This window comes from Dromiciops gliroides, chromosome 4 (genome assembly GCF_019393635.1).
Source record: "Dromiciops gliroides isolate mDroGli1 chromosome 4, mDroGli1.pri, whole genome shotgun sequence".
In the NCBI taxonomy this organism is placed as follows: domain Eukaryota; kingdom Metazoa; phylum Chordata; class Mammalia; order Microbiotheria; family Microbiotheriidae; genus Dromiciops; species Dromiciops gliroides.
In genome coordinates, this window is record NC_057864.1 from 450,701,808 (window position 1) to 450,722,536 (window position 20,729).

A 20,729-nucleotide genomic window follows, 5' to 3' on the forward strand; every position below is an offset into this window, starting at 1 on the left:
ACTTAGTCCAAGAATCTCCACATCTCATCCCTTCACACACTGATTTGTCCCTCTAATGGCTTAATTCCAGAGAATGTGGACTGAACTGGTAGTCTTTTAAAACACAACTTTATTTGCTTCAATCAAATGATGCCTAGACACTGAGATGGACTGTTAGCCCAGGTCAGTTGGAGAAGCAGAAACATTGATCTAGATGATGGTCCTCTCCAGTGCTACTGCGGATGGTTAGAGGAAGCAGAGAGGAGGTGACAGTGGGGACAAGAGGAGTAGATGAAGACATTTCAAGATGTCAGACACCCAGGAGCCCCACTGCCCAGAAGGAAAGACTTTGGGAGAAGCCCTATGGCTACTGACCATCTTATGTTTTTCCCTTTAAACCTCTAAATGGAGTGGGAGTGTTCCGCGAGTTGGGGCCTGCATTAATAGAGGATTTAGCAGGTCTCCAGAGCTTGGTCTCCACAGCAAATGGCTCCTCAATTATTATGAGGAATCTCACCCCCACAGCTGGCTAAGAGGAAACACTTTGAGGGGAATACAGGGGATGAAGGATGCGTTTAGGAATCCCTGGTGGAGATCAGGAAATGGCTGGCAGACTACTAACAAAGGAGCCCTCTGAGGTGTGGCTGGGGGACCAGGGAGAGGGGAGCCTGGGTGCCCTGGAAACATTTCCCAAGGAGAAAACTATGCTACACAAACAACACTCCCAGAGCAAGTGAAGGCTTGCTTCCTAGTGACTTCACTCCACCCACTTCAACTTTCCCTGGGGGTGCGGACCCCACTCAGTCAGTTGGTCCACCGGTGCTCCCTGCCCTCTGGGGCAAGGGGCACTGAATCGCGTGACAGCACCCAGAAGCCATTCCCTAAAGAATGGCTTAAAGTCCCCAGCCTGGATTTCTTCGAAAAAGGGCCCCTGCATTCGCGCATCCTGGCCAATGCCAGGTATGGCCACAGGGAGGCTCTTGGCCCCCAGAAACCAAGGAGGCGAGCCAGGCTTTACTCGGGGAAAGGGGGAAGTGGGCGAAGCAGGGGGCAGCACCTGAGGGCCAGCGGCTGGAGGCCGGCTCGGGTTTCAGTGGGGTGCCAATCTGCCCGTCTGAAGGCTTCTCTGTTCCTTGGCCTCGCACAGAATGTCTCTTGTGGCTTTTCCCCTCCCTCCTTTCTTCCTGTTGATTCTCCCCATCAGGCTCTCTGAATCACCAGACTCCACAGGAAAGCAGTAGATGTTGACTTTACTTCGGTGAAGCCCACGTCAGCTCTTCAGGAGGGGTGTTGGGTAGGAAGGCGTGGAGGTGAGGGGGCGGGGACTGGCGGGAGGCTGAGTCCTATCATTTCCAAAGGGCATGGGGGTAAGGGGAGAAAAAGAAAAGAGAAAGAGAAGTCTCATCCCCAGCGGAGGTCTGGGTACAAGCCCTTTGACTTCAGGGAACTCTGGCCCCCAGAATGAAGGGGGAAGAGGCTGCCAAACCAAGGCCCAGGAGCAGGATGACCAGGGAGACATGGGGACACAAGACAGGCTGAGCAGGAGGACTGTGGTGCCAAGGATTCTTGGCCGAGGCTGGGCCTCCTTTCTGGACAGAAGTATCCCGAGGACGCAGAAGTCAGACTGGGCTGCAGAGTTTGGAGGAGAGGGCCAGGGGACTCCTTTTGTCCCACCTGGGCTCCCATTCAAGCCTCTAGGGACCAATGCTGAAGAGGCAGCTTCACTGATCCACTTTCTCATTTCCATCTTCCTCAGGTGCTTTCTTTCGGGCAAAGAATCCAAGCTAGAAGGTAGAGGTGAGGAGGAGCTGTCACCTTCCCCAAAGCCCTCCTTTACCCACAACCTTAGGGCCTGAGAACACACTACTTTCCTATTTGGGGGAATGGTACAAAATACACAGATCTACCCAGCAGCCACCCAGGCCCTTTCCTTGGCTCCTGCCCTATCCAGCAAGCCCTAGGCCCCTAGAGAGGCAGCACAGAACCCTGGGAAAAGGGCTATATTTGGAGTCAGAGGACCTGAGTTGAAATTCTGCCACCTGTGTGACCTGGGCCAGTCACTTAACTTAACTCTAAATAGACAATCTCGTGATCACCGCATGCTTGGGAACCATTCTCCTGCCCCTCTAGTCTCCCGAGGAGTGGTACTCACCTTCCAAAGGCAAAAAACAATGAGGGCCAATAATAAGAGCCCTCCCAGAACGCTGCCAACCAGGATCCACAACGAGACAGGAATGTGGCGGGCCTGGATTACCTCCAGGAGGCTCTGGGGAAAAGGACAGCCTTCTTTTCTGAATGCCCCAGCTGGTTTTTCCCACCCAACCCGAGTGATCCCAGAAAGTCCTGACAACAGGACTATAAGGAGCCTCTCCAAGAGGGAGCCCTAAGGGGCCAGAAAAAGGACCCCAGAAATTTGGTTCCTATGACTCCTTTGCTCACTGGATCACCAAGCCAATACATTGCAATGAGGTTTGTACTCAGAGCACCAGCATGTAGATCCCTGACCCACCTCACTCCACTGGGTGGCCTCTGTCAGCTGCAGGACACTGCTCTCTTCAGCCTCCAGTTTAAAGGAGCTGACCACAGTCACAGATTTGAACTTGGCCTGTGGAGACAGGAGGTGTGAATGGTATTAGAGTGAGGGGTCTGGGGTCTACAGGCCAGGCTGGGGAGTGGGTTGGGGTATGTGGCTCCCTGGGTGTCAAGAACAGGCTGAGAGGCCCCAGATCCCCTGGATCCCTCAATGTCATTCTGAAAGGATAAAGAAGAGGAGGGAGGAGAAGAGAAGTGACATCAAGGAGGAAAGGAGGAAGGGGGATGGGACAGCCAGCCTAATTCTCCTATAATACTACTTTTTAATATCTCATTCATTTGCCTACTCAAGACCAAAAATGGCCTTCTCTGGTCTCTCATTATTACGTCCAAACTTATGGTCTCAGTTACCAAGGGACTCCATCATTTAGTCTGCCTTTGGGTATCCAAATGTGTCACACACACACACACACACACACACACACACACACACACACACACAGCTCCAGACAAACAGGCCTCCTCCCTCTCCCACAGATGCCATTCTCATTCCCACTTCTTTGTTTCTGCTTACAGTGAACCCACCCCCTGGAATGCCTTCCCTTCTTTTAGACTGTTCTTCAGGGCTAATTTTAAATCCCACTTTCTGCATCTAACAACTCACATTAATCTTTCTTTTCTATGAAGTTCTATTGCCCTCAGAGCCTGACTCCCATAGGTTCCAAAGCTTTGTCTTTCCAACGAGATGCTGTCAACCCCTTTGAGGACAGGACCACATCTCATACTATTTTTATGTCTTCTAAATTGCCTAGCAGGGGTGTTGGCTTGGAATCAAGAAAGACCTGGGTGGATTTCAGAGAAACCTGGAAGGACTTGTATGAACTGATGATGAGTGAGATGAGCAGAACCAGGAAAACATTATACACAGTATCAACAACATTGTGTGTTGATCAACTGTGATAGACTTGGTTCTTCTCAGCAATACAATGGTTCAAAGGGCTCATGATGAAAAATGCTCTCCAAATCCAGAAAAAAAAAAAAGAACTGTTGCATCTGGATGCAGATTGAACCATACTATTTCTATTGTTTTAATTGTTGTTGTTTTTGTTTTTTGAGGTTTTTCCTTTTTGGTCTGATTCCTCTCTCATAACATGACTAATGCAGAAATATGTTTAATGTGATTGTACATATATAACCTAAATCAGATTATTTGCTGTCTTGAGGAGGGGGGAGGGAGGGGAGGGAGGGAGAAAAATTTGAAACTAGAAATCTTATAAAAACAAATGTTGAAAACTATCTCTAAATGTAACTGGAAAATAATAAAATATTTATATGGAAAAAAAAGACCTGGGTCTCCGCCCACCATACATTTCATACATTTGTTGTCTGACCTTGAAGACAGTCTGAACTACTATTTTCTCATCTGTGAAATAGGTATAGTTATGTCTAATATTTGTTGTCAGTCAGGAGGATCAAATGAGAAAATGGAAAGCGTTTTTAAACCTGAAGGTGCTATGTCCATGTCATCCATTGTTATCGTTAGAACAGTGAGTGCTCAGGATGACAAAAGATGGGAATGATGAATGCTGGAAGATGTGTAAAAAGGCAAGCACACTAACATACTGTAAATTGGTTGAGTGATGTCAGAAAGCAATTGAAAACTATGGTCCTTAGCCACAGGTCAATGATAAAAAGAAAGGTCGGGCGGGGGGGGGGGGGGGGGGGCAGCTAGGTGGCGCAGTGGATAGAGCACCGGCCCTGGATTCAGGAGGACCTGAGTTCAAATCCGACCTCAGACACTTAACACTTACTAGCTGTGTGACCCTAGGCAAGTCACTTAACCCCAATTGCCTCACTAAAAAAACAAAACAAAACAAAACAAAAAAAAGAAAGGTCACAAAAGGTACCAAGACGGTTGTAATAGCACTTCTTGTCATAGCAAGAATCAGAAACAAAATAAATGCCTCGTGATTCTGAAATGGCTAAGTGAGTCATGATACATGACTATAATGGAATGTTAATTGCTGTGAGAATATGTGACCATGAAGAGTCCAGAAAAGCATAGGAAGACACAGAACTGATGCAAAGTGGAGTCAGCAGAACCAGTCAAAAATAGACACGTTGACTGCGACGTAAGTGAAAAGGACAACTAATGATGGAAACAACAAGTGACCAAGCTTGGCCCCAAGGAAGAGAGATGAAAGAGCACCTCCCTCCTCCTTTGGGGAGATAGGGGTATGGGTATGTGTATAAGGCAATGTCCAAAGAATTGGCTCCTTTGATAGGCGGGGGAGGGATATACTGGGAAACAAAGGAGTTTAGAAACGAGAGATGTGGGATAAGGACTGGGTTGGTACTAGGGATCTCCCAGGGAAGAATGTCCTTTTGCCAATGCAGGTTGGCATCTTCCCTGTAGCCCTAGGCTGCCTAGGGCACTGAGATGTTAGGTGACTGGCTCAAAGTCCAAAGTCAATGTGCATTAAACATGAAGCTTCAAGGCTGGTTCTCTATAGATATTGCTTAAAATGTAAATTAGAGAAACTGAAGGTGCTCAATAAGAAGTAAGGAAACAGGGGCAGCTAGGTGGTGCAGTGGATAGAGCACCGGCCCTGGATTCAGGAGGACCTGAGTTCAAATCCGGCCTCAGATGCTTGACACTTACTAGCTGTGTGACCCTGGGCAAGTCACTTAACCCCAATTGCCTCACCAAAAACCAAAACCAAAACAAAACAAAACAAAAAAAAAGAAGTAAGGAAACAGTTGCTAGAGAAAAGGAGTAGGTCAAGAAAGATGATGCAGCTGGGAAAGAGGGTGACTGGCTCACCCTTCGGAAGAATTCATCGTGGATGAGCCTCAGGAACTGCACAGAGATCTGGGACCCCCGAGGTAGGCGTCCAAGGTGGCACCGCACCACCTGGCACCAGGTGTTACTGCCGTTCTGCCAGGAGAAAGGAGTTAGTACCCAAGGACAGGAAGGATTCCCTCCCCCCTCCCTGGGTCCTGATCCCTGCACCAAAGCTCCCCACCACCTCCCCAGGATTTCCCCATGGACCAGGGGCTCCTACCAGGCGGCTGAGGTGCCGCAGGTCCTCAGAATGCACAGGAGCCACGGAGGGCTCAGTCAGGTTCTGTACCATGCAGCTGGCCTGGGAGAGGCGGGGTATGGAAGAAGGGGGCTCACTCAGACCACATACCAATGCCACACCATCTACCCTCAGGTGACCCTATCATTATCTCCCAATCATAGAACCACATACTTAGAGGCAGAAGGGACCAGAGGAGCCCTCTAATCTAACCCCTTCATTTTACAGATGGGACACGGAGGCCCGTGGAGGTGAAGGCACCAGAGGATGGTCATCCAAGGACAAAGGCAAGAGATGAATCTAGGTCATCCAGCTGCAGAGCCAGAGTCCTTCTCACTGTTCCACACAGCCCCGTTGCGCTAAGCCCCAGGTCTGATCCAGCACTACCCATGACACCCTCATTAAAGTCACCCATTTCCTTCAGAGTTCACCCCTTATTCTGCCAAGTTCAAGTGTCAGCTTCAGCAGATGCATGGGTGAGGGCAGGACCCAGGATGGAGAGATTCTGGAGAGCAGGGGCACCCTTGAACTAAGGACCAAGAGAAGTTCATCTAGGCAAGAAGGGCCCAAGCTTCAAGGAGCAGGCAGCCCAGACGCATAGAGCTCCAACTCACATTGTCAGTGATGATCTGGGACAGGGACAGGAAGTAATTGCCTCCATGGGCCGCAGCCGGAAAGAAGGCAGAAATCAAGAGGCCACTGATGGGATAGCAACCAAGGTTCTGTACCTGATGGGTGGAGTAAAAGGGGAAGGGGTGACGTTGTAGAAAGGAAGAGGAGACTGTTCACTCTACCCCTCCATATCTGTGGGTGCCCAGAAGGAAAATCCCCTCTACCAACCCTCCTGCCCCCTTTCCCCTTCATCCTCCTGTCTCTCACCCTGAGGGTGGTTTTGAACTCAGGGCCAGGACCCTCGGGGAGGGCCCCATATGGGTGAACCTCATATCGGTGCAGAGTAGACTCACTGCAGGGCCACAGACACGAACACCAAATCAGGAAGCACGAGGCGTTGACCATGATGCAGACATGGGGAGCAGATGGTCAGCACAGAGACACTGAGTCACAGGAGGCAGGGCAGGGGCAGGGACACAGAGATGGGGCACAACCAGATACCACACAGAGACACCAGGAGCACACGAAGCAGATGTGCTCATGAGGTGACAGGGCCGTTTTGCTAATTTCATAGCTGTAGCTACAAGCCCCCCTCCCCACCCTCACCCCTAACTATCCCTCTCAGCTCTGGCCACAGCCTCACTCCTGGGAGAGCACAAAGGATGGGAGGGAGGAGAGGATGTAGAATGGGTACGGTTCGCAGTCAGAGATGCTTGGGTGTAAGAGGTTTGGTGAAAATTAGAACATGGGAGAGGGAGTGACTTGAGGGTCTGGAGGCTTAGGAGTCAGGGCTGGCCAACCAAGGCACCAGAGGGGCAATCAGGGCATTGGACCATACCTGGAGATCAGGAGCTCGGGTTCATACCGGATGTAAGCAGAGGCCTGGGCCATGTTATCGTGCAGAGTCTCATTGGACTCCAGGCTGTTGCTGCAGAGGCAAGGGGAGAGTCACAATCGCTAGCTCCTTTTCAGAGACTTCTTCCTGAGGGCTCCTCCGCCACTGACCCCCTCTCCCTGGCAGTAAATCCCCACCCCCCAAGACAGGGTGGGGAAAAGAAGGGCCCAGACACCTACCTGGTCGCAGCCAGTCTCACAAGGGCTTGACTTAGGAGAGATGAGCAGCTGAATTCAAACTCCAAGAAAAAGGTCACCTGGGTTAGGGGCAAAAGGTTCAAAGGCCATGAGGTCCAGGGCCAAATTGTCATCCTCTTTCCGATTCTCAGCTTTCAGAGTGCTAACCTTTGGGCTGTGAAAGTCCAGCGTGTGACCCAAAGATTCCCCAAGAGCCATGGGGGTCCCTCAAGACTAGGGGTTCTTGACTTTTTGATGCCATCTTACACTCACCCAGGTCCCACCGTCCCCCATGTCCCCTGTTCCCAACAAGTTCCTCATCCAAAGTGGATAGCTTTGTGGCAGCTGGTGGCCCGGGAAATAGAACTCTGGGCCTGTGGGCAGGAAGACCTTAATTGAAATCTGCCTTCTGACACTTAGCTGTGTGCGTGACCCTGGGTGAGTCACTTCTGTTTGCCTCAACTGTCAAATGTGGACAAAAGCAGCACCCAGCTCACAGGGTGGTATGCCTAGCACAAAGAAGGTGCTATCAGTGTGTATTCCCTTCCCTTCCCCCGAAGTCCATCATTCTACTTCCAGCACCAACTCACCTTGGCCCCAGTCATGAAAACAGGGTGTCCCACACTACAGAGCTGGGCATGTGCGGAAGTGGCCGCGCACTCCACCTTGGCCGTGGTATCCTTCTGGGGACAGAGAGTCAATGTGTCCAGAAGACTGGTGTCAAAGAACCTTCCACTTTAACTCATTCTCTCTCTTCCCCATGTCTTTTATTTCCTCCTCCACCCCCATCACTCTCCAGAGATCCAGGCCCCGGAAGGGCAAAGCTAACCAAGTAGAAGCTGCTTCCTCAATCCTCCCCGCCCCCCCAAAGGGGCACCTGAAGGGCAGCCAGACTGACCAAGCGGGGTTTCTAGTTCCCCATTCTTCTCCCCTTCTCTTAGGGCCTCTGCTCCTAGCCCCGTCCCTCCCAGCACCTGAGGTGTGAGGCTAGTCAAGTGGAGGCTTCTGGAGAAACTGAGGCTCAGGTTGGTATTGTAGGCATTCTCCTTTTTGTTCTCAAGAATGGCTGACACGAACACCTTCTGCCGCCCACCTCGAACCACAAATGGCTTCTTCCTAAGGGAAGAGAGACTAGTCATAGAGCAGACGGGGAACTCCAGGGGTCCCAGAAACCCCACTAGATCATTTAACTCAATCTCACTTTATAGATAAACAAATCCAGGCCCAGAGAACCTAACAGACCTGGAGAGTTCACACAATGATATGGTCTCCTGCCTTCTCATCCAGCCACTATCTAAAACTATCACATCCTGGGGAAGAGATAGGTAGGCTCTGTTTCTGCCTCTGAATCTCCAAGTCCTAGCACCGAGTCCAGCACATAGTAGGTGTTTAACAGAGGCATCCAGGCAGCCCTTAGTGGGGCTGGACCAGGGGTCAGGAATCCCGCCGTGAAACACATGAATGCTGTGGGACCCGGGGCAAATCCCCTTATCTTGCCTACCTTGTCTTCCTCATCTGTAAAAACAGGGATTGTAATAGCATCTACCTCCTCCTCAGGTATTTTCGAGGATAAAATTATCGAGGTATGTGTGTGTGCAGAGACACAAATATATATACATGCATGTGTACGTATATACACACATATCCACATACATATTGAAAGCACACTGGAAATCTCAAAGTGCCATAGAAATGCTGGCTCCTATAATAGCTTGTCAATTGACTTACATGTCGCCCCTGCCCCTGCTCTCATCCCACTCTACCCTGTCTACCCACTTCCCTTCCATTGGCCCCAGTTTGCTTCTATCACACCTGGAGCCCTGGATGTCCATGTCTACCTGGAGTACCAGGTCTGTGTTGCATTCATTATCGGGGCCACAGTCCTTTGAAAAAGGTACCTGGGGAGAGGGGGAAAGGTATAAAGGGGTTCAGGGAAATAACAAAGGGCTCAAGGCCTAGGAGAAGCCAGGAAAGGGAGAGAAAGGAGCGACTAGGAGGGCAGGGCAAGAAACATTTGAAGGGCAGTAGGGACCACCAGGAAGGGCTGGAGAGACATAGTCCCAAGGTCAGAGGTCATGCCAATAGGATGGTTCCTTTCTCCTTTCTTTCCCCTGCCCCAAGAGTGGACAGATGGAGCATGGGGGGAGGGGGGATGAAAGACAAAGTCTGGATGGAGGATTAGGGCAGGCAGAGGAATGCTAGAAGCCAAGGTCAGGGTGGGGACTGGGGGTTACTGACCAGTTTTCGAAGGGAGGTTGGGGAGTCCTTATCTAACACTGGCCCTGGCTTTGTGGTGTTATCTAGCACAAAAGTCACAGCGAGGGCCACTGGCCGGAGGTAGTCAGATGCATCCTGAGGGGAGGAAGACCCAGGGTTATAGTAAAACAGGGGCAAGGGACTCACAGTCCTGACTCCTGTCAGGCCTCCTGTGCTCTTATCCCCCACTGGCCACCTTCTCCACTGACTTGTCCCCCAACTGCCTGCCACCTCCCGGCCTCAATCCTCTCCTCACCAGGACATGGAAATGCAGCTGCTGACAGGTGATGTTCCCGACGCTGACCCGTAGCCGTCGGGTGGGCAGCCTCTGGCCAAAACCATCAAATGCTGCCCGGGCCCCGGCTGTCCACTCATCCAGGGAGGCAGTGAATCGGACATCTAGAGAAGAGAGTTGGGAAGGAAAGGGTAAAAGCTAGAGGAAGGTGCCTGGGACACAGGAGGGATCTTGGGTTAGCTCATAGCTTACAGAAGCGGCGATTCCAGCGGCCTGCAGTTTGGGAGGTCACTTGGAAGCAGAGGTCAGCAGTCAGGCAGGCGGCCTCCTGGCCATGTCGCTGACAATCCCGCTGGACTACGCTGACTGCTGGCGGGGTCACGATTAGTGATGGGGCCAGATGGACGATGGGGCGAGAGCTGGTGAAGTTGAAGGAAAGACCCCAGAGGTATGGGAGAAGTGTCTAGGAGGAGACCTCCCCCCAAGACTGCTGCCCCAAGATCTCCAATAGAGATGCCCTCCAGAGCTCCTCCTAGAGCCTGAGATTCTGTAGTTCTATGCCCCATTATATTCCTTCTCCCTCTGAATATGACAGGAGAACATTGGGGAGCTCCCACTCCCCTAGAGAAACCTCTCCCCACACCTGAGCAGAACAGCTGCCCCCTGAGCCCCCACGGCAACATCCACCAGCTCATCCCCATCAAGGTCCAGTCGTCCATCCACGCTTCGGCCAAAGTAGCTGAGAGGCTGAGGCATGGAAGCAGCTGAGATGCGCTGGGAGGAGACAGAAGATAAGAGACTGGGGCAAGGACTCAAGGCTGCCGCCCCTCTGACTATGCCCTCTTCCCCCTGGCTCGCCTCCCCTCCTCCCATTCACCACCACCAGGAATGGGAGTTATAAGAACATCCCCCACACCTTTCCATTGGTCAGGAACGCCCAGACCTGGAGAGGGTCTAGAGTCAGACAATCTCAGGAAAATGATACAGATTCAGTGCTCATGGGGGTCTGAACTTAAGTTCTGGAAATTTAGGGTTCTAGGCCTCAATCTGATGTTAGCCAGCTGTGTGACCTTGGTCAAGTCACTATCCTCGCCATTTCCTCAACTGTCAAATGACAGGGTTTGACTCAGGGATCTCCAAATTGTCCTGAGCAGTGCAGGTTTGAGTATTACCACACCACCCACCCCTCTTCCCAACATAATGTTCCTCGCTAAACCCTAACCTGCGCTGGGCGGGGTTGGAGGCCACCCTGGGTCCCATGATAGAGGTAGAGAGCTCCTCGATGTCCGTCTTCTAGGGGTGCTCCCACAGCCACATCCGCAAAGCCATCCTGGTTTAGATCGGGCAGGGCGCCCATCGCAAAGCCAAAACGGGAATCCTGGGGGGGTTCTGGCTGCAGCGTTCTCCAGAGGACCAGCAAGGGCTAACGGGAAAGGGTGATGGCCTCAATGTGGGCCCCCACCCCCCCAGGCCGGGCTCACAGATGCCTCCTCTCTCTCCATCCAGCCTTCCCCAGTATGAGTGTCTGTGCTTTGTCTCCAGTGTATACCAACCCTACTCACTTGGCCCACCAGATAGATGTACACTCGTCCTGTCTCCCGGTACTGGGGTCCCAGGTACATAGGGGCAGCCACAAGCAGAACATCGGTGACCCCGTCACCGTCTGTGTCCACAGGACAGAGTTCACTGCCAAAGTAGGAGCCAATCTGGGATGTGGGGAGGGAAAAAGAGTGATGCTGAACAACCCCCAAGAGTGGGAGAGAACATGAGGTCCTCCCTCATTCCCCAATGTGGCTTCAGCCTAGTGTCTGAGAACCTCCCCTGCCCACCGGCTGGCTCTCAGACCTAGCAGACTTCATCACAGAGTTCCAAGTTCCCCACTGGCTGTCGACTCTCATGCCCCCCTCACACTTTTCATCCTTCTGGCTCTCTCAGCCTCCCCCCACGTCCACACCTGCTCCCCCTGAAGGCTCTGGGCAACATTCATTGTCCCGTCTTTCCTGAGCTGGAAAGCGATAACCTTCCCACGATGCTTAAACCGAGGGGCTCCTGAGAGGAACAGTCGTCGTCCACCCAGGAGGATCAGGGAGGAAACTGAGTAACCTAGAGGTGGGTGATGGGGGTGAAGAGAACAGAAGGAAGGCAGGGAGAGATCGCGGAGTCAGGGGAGTAGGAGACACTTTGAAATCAATATAGCAGACTAATGCAGAAATATGATTAATGTTGTTATGTGTGTGTGTATATATATGTATATACACACACATACATACATACATATATACATACATACACACATACATACATACACACATACATACATACATATATACATACATACACACACATACATACATATATACACACACATACATACATACACACATTCATACATACACACATACATACATATATACACACATACATACATACACACATACATACATACACACATACACACATACACACATACATACATACATACATACACACATACATACACACATACATACATACATACATACATACATATATACATATATAAAACCTATATCAGATTACCTGCTGCCTAGGGGAGGGGAAGGAGGGAGAAAGATCTGAAATTGGCAAGCTTGTATAAACAAAAGTTGAGAACCATCTTTACATGTAAAGGGAAAAAATAAAATACTTTATTAATTAAAAAAAAAGAAACCAACATAGTAGACAGTTTTTAATGCTTTAGAGAGAGGATTCAAAAGGCAAATGGAAGGATCGTTCAGAGGTACATCCCATGAGGTCATCTACCTGACACTCTTTTTAAAAACTCAATTCAGTTCTGAATTCTCTTCCTCCCTCCCTCATCCCCTCCCCCCATATTGAGAAAGCAAGAAAAACAAAATCCACTACAAATATGCATAGCTGTGCAAAAGAAATTCCTACATTAGCCATGTCGGAGAGAGAGGGGTGGGGGGAGAGGAGAGAGGGAAAAATAGAGAGAGGGAGGAAGAGAGAGAGAGGAAGAGGGGGGAAGGAGGGAGGGAGGGAAGTAGAGAGAGAGGGACAGAGAGAGGGAAAAATAGAGAGAGGGAGGAAGAGAGAGAGAGGAAGAGGGGGGAAGGAGGGAGGGAGGGAAGAGAGAGAGAGAGAGAGAGAGATAGGAGGAGGAAGAAGGGAGGGAGAGTGAGGAGGGAGGGAGAGTGAGGAGGGAGGGAGGGAGGGATAGAGAGGCGGGGAGGGAGGGGGACAGACAGACAGACAGACAATGCTTTAGTCGGCCCAAGCCAAACACTCACCCAGGTAGGCAGCATGATTCTGAAGGGCAGAAGGGAACTCATCCTCCAGAGCCGTCCGGGGGGGAAAGAGGCGGTGGCCCTCCTTTAGCCACAGCACCGACCCCCCCCAGTCATAGGCCCCCACCATTCCAAACAGGATCCCATCCTGTGGGAATGGGAAAATGCTGAGCAGTCATGGGGATTCCTGAGGAGCCAAAGGGCTTCACAGGGAGACATTTCTCTCTAAGAGGGAAAGAGGTGCTGAGGGGGTCTGGGAAATTCAGCTCTATATGTCACCCTTCAAAGGATTCACCTAGGAGGGATAAGGTCACTAAGGGCAGGTTCTGAAAGTCAGTGAGATAGAAAGAGACTCACTGTCCAGGTGAGGCTATTAGGGCTGAGATCCCCTGGCTCAGAGGCTGGTGGGGGAGCTGCAGCAGCAGCAGAATATCTGACCTTTAGCTGGTGAGTAGAGAAGCCGATCTGAGACATCTCTAGGCCAAAGGAGCTTTCATTCTCCCCGTGGGAACCTGACATAAGAAAGAACATCCGGGGAATGAAATGAGACACAGGTAGGGCCTAAGGCCAGGATGGAGATGCAGCCAATCTCCTTTCAAACCCCAGTTTCCCCTGACACAAATATCTTTTTTTTTTTGAGGCAACTGGGGTTAAGTGACTTGCCCAGGGTCACACAGCTAGTGTTAAGTGTCTGAGGCCGGATTTGAACTCAGGTCCTCCTGAATCCAGGGCGGGTGTTCTATCCACTGTGCCACCTAGCTATCCCTCCCCTGACCCAAATATCAACTCCCATTAAACTCATCCTCTTTGATGCTTCAAAGTTAAAGGGAGTCAGGGGCAGCTAGGTGGCACAGTGGATAAAGCACTGACCCTGGATTCAGGAGTACCTGAGTTCAAATCCGGCCTCAGACACTTGACACTTACTAGCTGTGTGACCTTGGGCAAGTCACTTAACCCTCATTGCCCAACCCGAAAAGAAAAAAAAAAAAAAGCTAAAGGGAGTCAGCTCAGCACTGGCAACTTCCTAATTAGAGCTATCCAAAAATGGAACAGAGCCTTTCATTAGGTGTACCCTGCGTGGTAGATCCCCCCAAATCGTGGCCGGTCAGGGATGTTCTCAGATTGTGTGACCTACCCTCCAGTCCAAAGATGCGGTCCCCTAGGGCATCCACAATGTCAGTCAGTGCAGCCTCGTCTGTCACATTGAAGAAGAATCTCTCATCTGGATCACTAGCAATGGCCCTGATTTCCCGAAGGAAGGAGCTTGGATCACGCTGCCTCCGGATATAGTGACCCAGGACCTGGGTAAGGGTACAGAGCCCAGTGCTGGAGTGGTGATGGGTGGTGGGGCTTTGGGGGCCAATGCAGGGAGTGCAAAGCCAGTGTTTGATGTGAGGTACACACAAGGTATGCTAGCTGTCAGTGTCCTCCCTTTTTTTCCTAAGGAAGTCCCCATTCCCCAATATCTCCACCCTCCCAACCCCACCTCCCCACCGTTTCTTACAGCAATCCCATATCGGGTCACACTGCCAGCCTCACAGGCCTTGAGCGCAGCTGGAAGCTCCTCTCCATCGTGGGATTCCCCATCTGTGACAACAACTAGCAGCCGGGCAGCCTCCGGCCGGCCCCCTCGAGAGGGACTGAATCCTTCTGTGCTGGGGTAGGAGAGAAGGAAAAGAAGAGGTGAGACACTGGAGTCTTCTCTGCCTCATTCCCTACAAACGAATGAAGGAATGAAGGAATGAATGAATGAAAATCCACCTTTCCCCCGCCCCTTGAAAACATCAAAACACTGACCTATCTCCGGCCCTACATTTCCTCTCCCGTTTGCCACAGTACCTCAAAGATCACTGACAACTACAGCAATTTAACAAACAGTACATCTTTCACCCATCCTTCTTCCAGAATTTTACTTCTGTTGAGGACATGGCCTTAGACCCCAGCTCTCAGGTTTGTAGTTTTACCTTCATCTCTGACTCTTTCCTCTCCATATCCAATCCCACCTCTTGGCCAGTGAATTGACACATCTTGACCATACATTGCCTTATACCTACCCAGCATCCTTCACACATGGCCCTTCCTCTCTACTCACCCAATCATCACATTAGTCCAGGCTCTCATTGATACTCACCTGCACTAATTATAATAATAGCTTCCAAATTAGTTTCCCTGCCTCTCCAATTTCCCCTTCAAATAACTACCAGAATGCTCTTTCTAAAGGCAGAGACCTGACCATGCATGTCATTCTCCTGATCCAAAGTCTATCGTTTCAATGATCTAATAAAACTTCTCACCCTGGCATTCAAGGCCCTCAGCAATCTAGTTCTGACCTACCTTTCCAGACTTGTTTCACATTATTCTCCTTCAAGTACTCTACATTTCAGCCAAACTGGACTAATAGTTCTTGAACTCAGCATGGCATCTCCAAGCTTTGTGCTGCCCCACAAGCCAGAATGTCCCTGGGATCTACCACACTCCCTCTCTGCATCCCTCTTTCAGATTCTTCATCTCCCTCCAAGGCTCAGCTCAGGCGTTACTTTCCCTGTGGAGCCTTCCTTGAAGGCACCATCTTTTAGTGCTTTTCCCTCCTTAAACACTGCTAGAGGCCTTTGTCTGATTTTGCTTTTGTTCGAATTGCTCCCTAGCACATATCATTCTTTTTATTCTTATCTGTGTACATGAACGTAAGCTCTTTGGAAACAGCGATATTTCATTTTTGTCTTTCTATCTTTAGCACCTAGCCCAATGCCTGGCACATTGTTGGCTTAACCCACATTTGCTGAATTGGATTTTTCCTGACAAAGGAAACAGAAATAAAATAGGATTTAGGAAGCTCTACATTTTTTTTCCTGTCACCCATACTTCCCAAGTAGTGCATCTATTCTTTTCTGATAGCTCTTGCCTCTAACCCCAATTTTTTAAGCCATTCCTGTTTTTAGCATTTATTATGAGTCTCAGTTGAAGGACCTGGGTGTATTTAGCCTGCAGAAATGGAAGGACAATACCATCATATTCAACTACTCAAAGGGACAGCAATACGGAAGATGTAGTGTTGATTTTGGAGGCAGAAGGAACTTTCAAAGTGATCTTTGCATACCTCTTGTTTTTTAGGTTCTAGAGAACTGACGTGACTTTCCCAAGGTCACACAACTAGTAAGTGGCTGTGTCAGAGTCTGAAACCAGGTGCTTTGCCTGCCTACACGTCCTATGCTCTTTCCACTAGGTGGCCTTAGACTAGCTCTGTTGGGCCTCAGCAGGGAAAATGAAATTAAGCAAGCAGAAGTTTTCAAAAGGTGAATTTCATCTCAATATAAGAAAGAACTTTCCAATACTTGAGGCTCTTAAAAAATGGGATGGGCTGCCTTGTAAGGTACAGAGTTTCCCATCACTAGCAATATTCAGTCAGAGACTGGACAACCACGTGTCTGTGATATAATGGGCGGGGGGAGATTTATATTTTAGGAAGAATTTGGAATAGATCTCTAAGATCCCTTTTGTGGAGGAATCAAACATTAAATTTGTCTGGGAGAGAGAAACAGACAAAACAGAAACATGTAACAGAAACTTAGAAAGGGGAATCAGTAGGTAAAGAACTATTATGATTCCCAATTTACCTTCTATTTGCTTCCATTTCCTTCCCACCTCGACCCCCTTCCCCCCAATCAAAAAGCATTAGCAAAAGTGTGGGAATGGATCCGGTCCAGTTTATTCTCTCCCAGAATTCCTCCCTAACACTCTACTCTTCCCCATGGTTCCTGGTTCCTGTCCCCTGGGACTTCCCAGACCCTCCCTCCATAACCCCTCCCCCACCTCACCAAGCCACCATTATTGCCTGCGCTGTGTGGGTTTCTCGCCCTTCTCTCCGGCTCAGGTTCCTCGCAGCTCTCACAACCTCTTCCTTGGTCCGGAAATCTCCGAGTGACCATTCATGTACAGCAGTCTCCCCATACTGAACCAGCCCAACCTGGGGAGGGACAGGACAGTGTTAATGATGTCTCTCCTATCTGCACTGGTCCTGCCACAAATTTCTGGCTCCCCACACACTCAGCCTCCTCTCCTCACCTGTATCTGTTCGGGGTCAATGAACAGCCTCCCCACCAGTCTACGCAGGAAAGTCTGAACCTCAGCCCAAGGGTAGATGCTGTTGGAGCCATCCAGGACAATGACCACATCCATGTAGGTAGGGCAGCCTAGATTTTTGAGGAAGGGGAATGGTGAGGCTAAAGGATATGGGGGCAAGAGTGTGGGGGCGGTAGAAAGAATACTGGCTTGGGAATAAGAGAATGTGTGTACAAATCCTAGCTTTGCCTTTTACTAGCTATGTGACCCTGGGTAAGTCACTTTTCCTCATCTGTAAAATGTGGATATTAAAAAATAACACCTACTTCACAGTGTTACTGTGAGGATCAAATAGTATTTGTAAAGTGCTTGGCACATAGTAGGTGCTTAATAAATACTAGTTCTCTTCCCTCTCCTTCCCCTTCCCCTTCCCCTTGCTCACGCTGTGCAGTAGGTGCTAAGCTCCCCCAGGGCTGGAATGAGGCATCCACTTGGGCACAGATCCCAGAGCTGTACACTGAGGTACCACAGGCACGAGACCACAGTGGGGCACAGGCCTGGGGAAAGGGAAACAGGGTGGAAATGTCATTCCCAGATCCCAGGGCAGCATCCCACTCCCCATTCTCAAGCCCCCCCCCTTGCTCCCCATGGTGTCTAATACTGCCCAAATCCCATCCAATTGGTTCTTCCCCACTCTCCATGCCATTAACTTCCTGACCCCCTTCCCCAAAGGTTTCTTTGCCCAGACTCCCCTGATCATTAACTCCCATGATTCCCCTCACTCCTGCCTCACCATGAACCCCCCATCCACATCCGTTTTCAGCAATGACATCCCAAGGTGCATGTTCATAGCCGGACTTGACGAGTTTCCTAGTGGATAGTCACCTGAAGGTGGTAGTGAAGTTGGGGCACACGGGTTTGTGGGTCATGAGTTCAGAGGGAAGGAGTATTTAGGAAGTCATGGGAAGGGATCGGAGAATGTTAAAGTGAGACTTATTACTGGGTAGGGAGGTTGAGAAATAGGAGCTTAGGAAAATTTGGGGCCCAGGGTCAGAGGATAGAGAGGGAGGTTCAAAGGGAGAAGCATCTCCTTACCCAGGTGGCCCTTGGCACATGAAGCATTAGGCCGCTCCTCCACAGGACAGAGATACACATCCCCCCTCCTGTCCCCTGAAGGTCCATCCCAAGGGGCACCCACCAACATCCTGTCGGACAGAGGTTGTGCATAAGGAGCATGGGAAAAGGGTATAACCCTATGGGTAAACTGAAGAAGGGCTCCGATGGCAGAACCCCTAGCTTGTGACCACTGCAATTTCTTCCCCACTTTAAACAGGACCCAGACAAGCAACCCATCCCTTCTGAAAACAACTGCATGGGAATGAGGACCCTCTTATTATTGACACTTCATGTGGGATACTCCTAGCCTAACCCAAGGTCTACCCTTCTGCTTCCCCACTAGCTTCCCGTTAGTCAGCACCGCCACAATCCTAGCCCCTTTTCTTTCCTTCTTGCTCTGGGTCCCTTTCACCAGTACAATACCCCTTGTCCTCCCAAGCCTTCCCTCACCATCGACGTCCTCCCCCGACATATTGCAAGATGCTGTATCCAAATTCAGCCTCGGGTGGCCCTCGAAATATACGAGGATGACTATCGTCCAAATTGAAAGGAAAGCAGAGACCTGGACGAGGAAGGGAAGACTGGTCACAAGGTCAAGGGCTGGGGGGGAACCACAGAAGTGGTCAGCTAAGGGAGGAAGCTATGAGACATGGACATCTTGGCCCATGCCTGTCTGTCGCTATAACAACGTTTCCATTTGTGTGTCTGGTGGCCCAAGGGTATATTCTTCTACCTTGTGTTTATATCCAGATGTCCTGTTCATCCTGTCTGTGGCCCTTAGCCACAATGACATACACAGCTGTGGATTCATTCCCGCCCCCGAAATCTCTTTCACAGAATCAATCAAGAGTCAGATTACTCACCCCCACTTCTCCTTCCTCCCCTCACCCAACCTGTGAGGCTTAAACAAAGGTAGGGGGATGGAAGGTTTCTGTAGCACCAGAAAAAAAGTCCCCAGCCCCCATGAGGTCCAGGGTTTAGACCTGAGTCTAAAGGGAACTGGACAGGACACTGAGGGATATCTGTCTCTTGAGTCCTCCATCTTCCAGTGCCAGTCTGTCTTATGCATGCGCACACAGAGATTCCTATGTTTTAGGACTCAGCCCCGGAAACCTCAGTAGCAATTACCCGGGTGGGGCAGCCTGCCCACACACAAATTTCTCCCTACCCCCACCACAGGGGTCCCAGAGCATCACCACCCCTCTGCCCTCCCAGCACACCAATATCCCACCCCCTAAGTAGACCCCTGTCCACTCTCTGAATAATTTAGACCCTGCCCAGGGACCCCACATCGTGTCCTAGCTGGTCTCTTCCTTCCTATCCCAACTTCCCTCCAGGTTCAGAGCTGGTATTTTAGGAAACACAGATTACAGGGAAAAGCTAAGATCCCCTGAAACCAAGGCTGAACAACCTCCGCCTTTTAGGGTTCCCTCCCTATTTCCCAGACCATCCCTCCCCCTACTCCCTTCCTAACATGCCTATTCAGAACAAAGGAGTGCCTTATATGAATCTTCAGTTCACTCTAGACACTAGAAGTCAATAGGTGGGGTGGAAACTGCATGTGGTCGGTCCATTGGTCAATATCCATAGGATGCTAGCCACTGTGGCCAGGAACACTTCAAATCCCCAAGAGGACTGAGGGTGGGGGGCTGCAGGGGAGCCCTCTAGGTGCACTAACTGCCCACCCTTGCCCCATCCTCTAGGAGTTGGGGCACCTATTCTAGATAGCCAAGCATAAGCTCTCCCCAGCACCACAGGAAGCCTTTCCCAATTTCAGCTTGGGAGGAGAGGGAGTAATCAAGAGGCCACAGCTAAGGTGGATTCTCCCACCAGTAGGGTGTCCCCTCCTCCACAAAGGACAGCTTGACCTTTAAGGTCCCAGCCCCAAGCCATTCCACAGACCTCCCTCCCCAGCAAGGTCAACCTCCCTCACCTGCCAGGAGCAACAGGGGTAGAGTGAGGCGGGGGGTGAGGGCGAGCTCCATTGCTGGCTGTTCCTCTGTCTCTCTGAGGAGTCTCTGTGCTCCTGTCCCGTTTTGTTTTCTTTACTTACCCTCCTGTCCCGCCCCCCTCCCATTGGCAGCTAAAAATAAAGTCGGACTGGCCAGCAGGAGGGATGCTGGGGAAGTTGGAGGGAGCCCCATGCCAAAGCAAGGGGCTGGCTCAGTGAGCCGCTCCCCCTCCCCTGCTGCCCCCTGGTGGCCTCTTCAGGAAGGCCCAGCAGATATCACTTGATGTTCACCACGGGCTGGCTTCTCCCATCCTTTCTGTTGCTCAGTTCGTTTCTCTCGTTGGAGCCCGTGTTTAGGATTCCCTAAGCTGCTTTTACCCATCTGGGATATGGAAGGTAAAGCAGAGTACTGCCAAAGGCTGAGATCATGGCCTGCCCCACAAAGCAGGATCCACTCTGCCACAAGCTGTGGCATGGATCCCACGTGGCTTATATTCCTCATTGTGTAGATTAATAAACTTGGAGTGTTTTAAGAGCAAGGCATGGCTCTGAAGGGAGACCAGTTCTCA

The 20,729-nt window shown here is 50.6% G+C and overlaps 1 protein-coding gene across 1 annotated transcript; it reads right to left on the reverse strand.

Moving 5' to 3' along the window:
- Nucleotides 1-6: 6 nt before the first annotated feature.
- On the reverse strand, nucleotides 7-20,269 carry ITGA10 (integrin subunit alpha 10). The gene is made up of 30 exons (XM_044000811.1): nucleotides 20,143-20,269; nucleotides 18,660-18,771; nucleotides 18,189-18,298; nucleotides 17,887-17,978; nucleotides 17,536-17,650; nucleotides 17,097-17,224; nucleotides 16,850-16,998; nucleotides 14,539-14,689; nucleotides 14,170-14,335; nucleotides 13,473-13,546; nucleotides 13,038-13,182; nucleotides 11,723-11,871; nucleotides 11,331-11,474; nucleotides 10,991-11,191; nucleotides 10,412-10,542; nucleotides 10,021-10,187; nucleotides 9,790-9,932; nucleotides 9,516-9,629; nucleotides 9,090-9,175; nucleotides 8,252-8,393; nucleotides 7,868-7,960; nucleotides 7,281-7,357; nucleotides 7,045-7,134; nucleotides 6,474-6,558; nucleotides 6,209-6,322; nucleotides 5,577-5,657; nucleotides 5,336-5,449; nucleotides 2,489-2,584; nucleotides 2,132-2,245; nucleotides 7-1,763 (listed from the first exon to the last, which is right to left on the reverse strand). Exons 1-30 carry the CDS (start codon nucleotides 20,192-20,194, stop codon nucleotides 1,701-1,703), a joined length of 3,498 nt encoding a protein of 1,165 aa, XP_043856746.1. The 5' UTR covers nucleotides 20,195-20,269; the 3' UTR covers nucleotides 7-1,700.
- Between the last annotated feature and the right edge of the window lie 460 nt (nucleotides 20,270-20,729).

What these genes read in the sequence shown, in the direction of transcription:
- ITGA10 (XM_044000811.1), bottom strand. Translation starts at nt 20,194, where the DNA reads ATGGAGCTCGCCCTCACCCCCCGCCTCACTCTACCCCTGTTGCTCCTG. An exon ending in GAATCATGCTGCCTACCTGG is followed by an intron (nt 11,872 to 13,037) that starts GTGAGTGTTTGG and finishes ACCCACCTCTAG; the next exon opens with GTTACTCAGTTTCCTCCCTG. An exon ending in CCCAGATCATCACTGACAAT is followed by an intron (nt 5,658 to 6,208) that starts GTGAGTTGGAGC and finishes CGCCTCTCCCAG; the next exon opens with GCCAGCTGCATGGTACAGAA.